This window comes from Gekko japonicus, unplaced genomic scaffold (genome assembly GCF_001447785.1).
Source record: "Gekko japonicus isolate JY-2015 unplaced genomic scaffold, Gekko_japonicus_V1.1 scaffold3472, whole genome shotgun sequence".
Classification (NCBI taxonomy): domain Eukaryota; kingdom Metazoa; phylum Chordata; class Lepidosauria; order Squamata; family Gekkonidae; genus Gekko; species Gekko japonicus.
This window is the reverse complement of record NW_015175473.1, coordinates 1-3,033: the sequence shown is the minus strand read 5'-3', so window position 1 is coordinate 3,033 and position 3,033 is coordinate 1. Positions and strand designations below refer to the sequence as shown.

General features: G+C 45.0%; 1 protein-coding gene across 1 annotated transcript; it reads left to right on the top strand.

Annotated features, from left to right (window-relative positions):
- Positions 1 to 217: 217 nt before the first annotated feature.
- Positions 218 to 1,159, top strand: LOC107122818 (olfactory receptor 1L1-like). Its single transcript, XM_015425960.1, has one exon. It carries the CDS (start codon positions 218 to 220, stop codon positions 1,157 to 1,159), a length of 942 nt encoding a protein of 313 aa, XP_015281446.1.
- Positions 1,160 to 3,033: the final 1,874 nt, after the last annotated feature.

The following is a 3,033-nucleotide window of genomic DNA, read 5'->3' as shown; positions in this document are numbered from 1 at the left end:
GCACAGAAGAAAACAAAACAGAGACCCTGGTGTTTTCCCGCTGCATCTCTGCTCAAAGTTGCATCCTACCAAACTGGTGGGCTTGCTGGTTGGTTCATTTCCAGCTCCCTACTTCACAGAATGGGTAGCCAGTGAAAGGAATGTATCCCTTGCAATTGACCAGCCACAACTTTGGCAGCCGACCTCTAGTTTCCTTGTTCTCTCACCCCCTACAGCAATGAATCACAAGAATGTCACCCAGGTCTCCGAATTCCTCATCCGTGGTTTCACATCCCAACCAGAACTCCAGAAGATCCTTTTCCCATTCTTCCTCTTCGTGTACCTGCTCACCCTCCTGGGGAATGTAACCATCATCTTCGTGATCCGCTCGGATGCGCAGCTCCTCCAGACCCCCATGTACTTCCTCCTCAGCTTCCTCGCAGTATGCGACTTGGGTTTCTGCAGCAACATCATCCCCAAGGCACTCGTGAACTTGGTCTCTCAGAAGAAGACCATCTCCTACCATGGCTGCCTGACCCAGATATTTTTCGCTATCTTTATTGGCAATGCAGACAGCTACATCCTGGCTTCCATGGCCTATGACCGCTTTGTGGCCATCTGCCGCCCACTGTACTATTCGGCCATGATGAGCCGCAAGCGTTGCCTCCAACTGGCCGCAGTGTCCTGGGCGATCCCCTTCTTCCACTCGGTGCTTTACACTGTTATGATGTCCCAAGTCGAGTTCTGTAACCCGGGGGAGATTCCTCAGTTTTTCTGTGACCTTTACCCTGTTCTGGATGTTTCTTGCTCTGACTCGTCCATCATCGATCTAGTATTGATGACCGAGGGGCTGGTGGAGATCATGGGGCCGTTTGTGCTCATTCTCATTTCGTACATCTTCATTTTCTACACCATCTTGAAGATTCCATCGGCCGTGGCCAAGCGCAAGGCTTTCTCGACGTGCGGGTCCCACATTTGTGTGGTGGTCATGTACTTTGGTGGTATCAGCTTTGTTTATTTCAATCCAAACGCCAAACACCCAGAGCACAAGGACACAGTGGCGGCTATTATGTATACCCTGGTAACCCCCATGTTGAATCCCTTCATCTACACCCTCCGGAACAATGAGATGAAGGCAGCCATGAAGAGGGTCTACAGGAAGTATTTTCATTCATCTTGAAGGGTGAAACTAGAGGTATCGGAGATCTGTGACTGAGAATCCAAATTATGTCAGGCACATTTGAAGAGCTCCTATCCTGTTTAACTGAACTGCCCTAATACCAAAACCTCTTCACTTATTTCTTCAAGAGTGATTGCCTATTTCAAAGGCAAATATTAACAGAAATACAATTTCCTTTACATCGATTTAAAAGTGCTTTTATTCCTCAAGAGGGGATTAGATGAACATATGGAGCAGAGGTCCACCAGTGGCTATTAGCCACAAGGTGTAGATGGAACACTCTGGGGCAGTGATACTCTATTCTTGGTGCTTGGGGGGCAACCGCGGGAGGGCTTCTGGAGTTCTAGCCCCACTGGTGGACCTCCTGAAGGTACCTGGGTTTGGGCCACTGTGTGACACAGAATGCTGGACTAGGTGGGCCATTGGCCTAATCCAGCATGGCTTCTCTCATGTTCTCCTCCTAAGTGGTAATAAAAAGTATTTTTCTCTCCCCCATAAAATGTGTTCCTTTTCTCCCTCAAGTATTAAAATATATTTCCGCTCTCTAAAAAGTTTTTTCTTCGTCAAAGTGTTCAAATGCTTCCTCCACCAGAATTTTTATTCCCTTGCGAAACATGTGAGGAATTAGATGAAGATGGGCAGCCACGTCAGTCTGTCTGTAGCAGTAGAAAAGAACAAGAGTCCAGTAGCACCTTAAAGACTAACAAAATTCATGGCAAGGTATGAACTTTCGTGAGTCACTGCTCACCTCTTCAAAAGTGTCTCACACGTTCACTGTAACATGTGAACGGGGCTCATGAGTGTGTAGGTACAGTCCGGGGTTCCCGGAAGTCACTCAACTTTGAGCTGTGCTATTGCTGAAATGTGCTAAGCGTTGCCTTGAAGGATCAGAACTGCAACACAAATGCTAGCTAAGGCAGACACAGTTCCAAGGCGATCTCCTGTGCAGGTCTGTAGCTACAGTGGGGTATCTGGGGGCAGGGCCCCCAACTTACTTCAAAGGCCCCCTAACTTTCCATCTGGCCCGACGCGAACTCCACTCCCCCTGCACCACGTCTTGCCACCACCTCTCCTCACCTCCCCCGATGTGAAGGCCCCCTGTGCAGCTCCTCGCCAAGTGCAGCGTTGGGAGGAAGGGCCAAGTGCGGGGAAGAGAGGGAGGAGGGAAGGTCTTCTCCCAGCTGGGCCCCTCGAAAGACTGGCGGCGCTGATTGATGTCCTCATTCAGGATTCGCTGTGGGCTGAACAGTAAATTAGCCAGCCTTTCTTGCTTTCCCAGCACTGCCTTTGCATCTCTGCATATTTAGAACTCTTCTTCTTTTTTAATATTATTTTTATTGGTATTTTAAGATTTGTGGAGAAATATCACCTCAACGAATCATTTTATAATAGTTGCAGATATTGTCACATTTCATGTAAACCAAAGCATTGATATATATTTTGCAGTCATTTAAATAATAGCTAATATAGTTGTACAAATTAATTCCAATCATATAAACTAAATTTTACTTAACTAAAATTTATCTCTTTTAAACATCTGTAGAAAGAAAGCCAATAATTATCAAATGGCTCAGCATTTTTTTCTTGAATAATAAAAGTTAGCATCTCCATCTCTGCTACATCAAGTATCTTATAAATAACTTCTTCTTTAGTAGGAAAGTTTTCATCTTTCCATCTTTTAGCAAAGACAATTCTAGCTGCAGTCAAAATTTGCATAACTAAATATAGCTCATTTTTCTTAAAGATATCAGGAATAAAATTCAACAAAAAGCATTCTGGTACAAACAGTATTTTTTTAGCTTTATCATCATCATCTAGAAATTTTTAGCTTTGTTACATAGCCACCACATCTCTCCCTTATATATAATTGAATA

Excerpts from the sequence above, each read along its gene's own strand:
- LOC107122818 (XM_015425960.1), top strand. The coding sequence starts at position 218 with ATGAATCACAAGAATGTCACCCAGGTCTCCGAATTCCTCATCCGTGGT.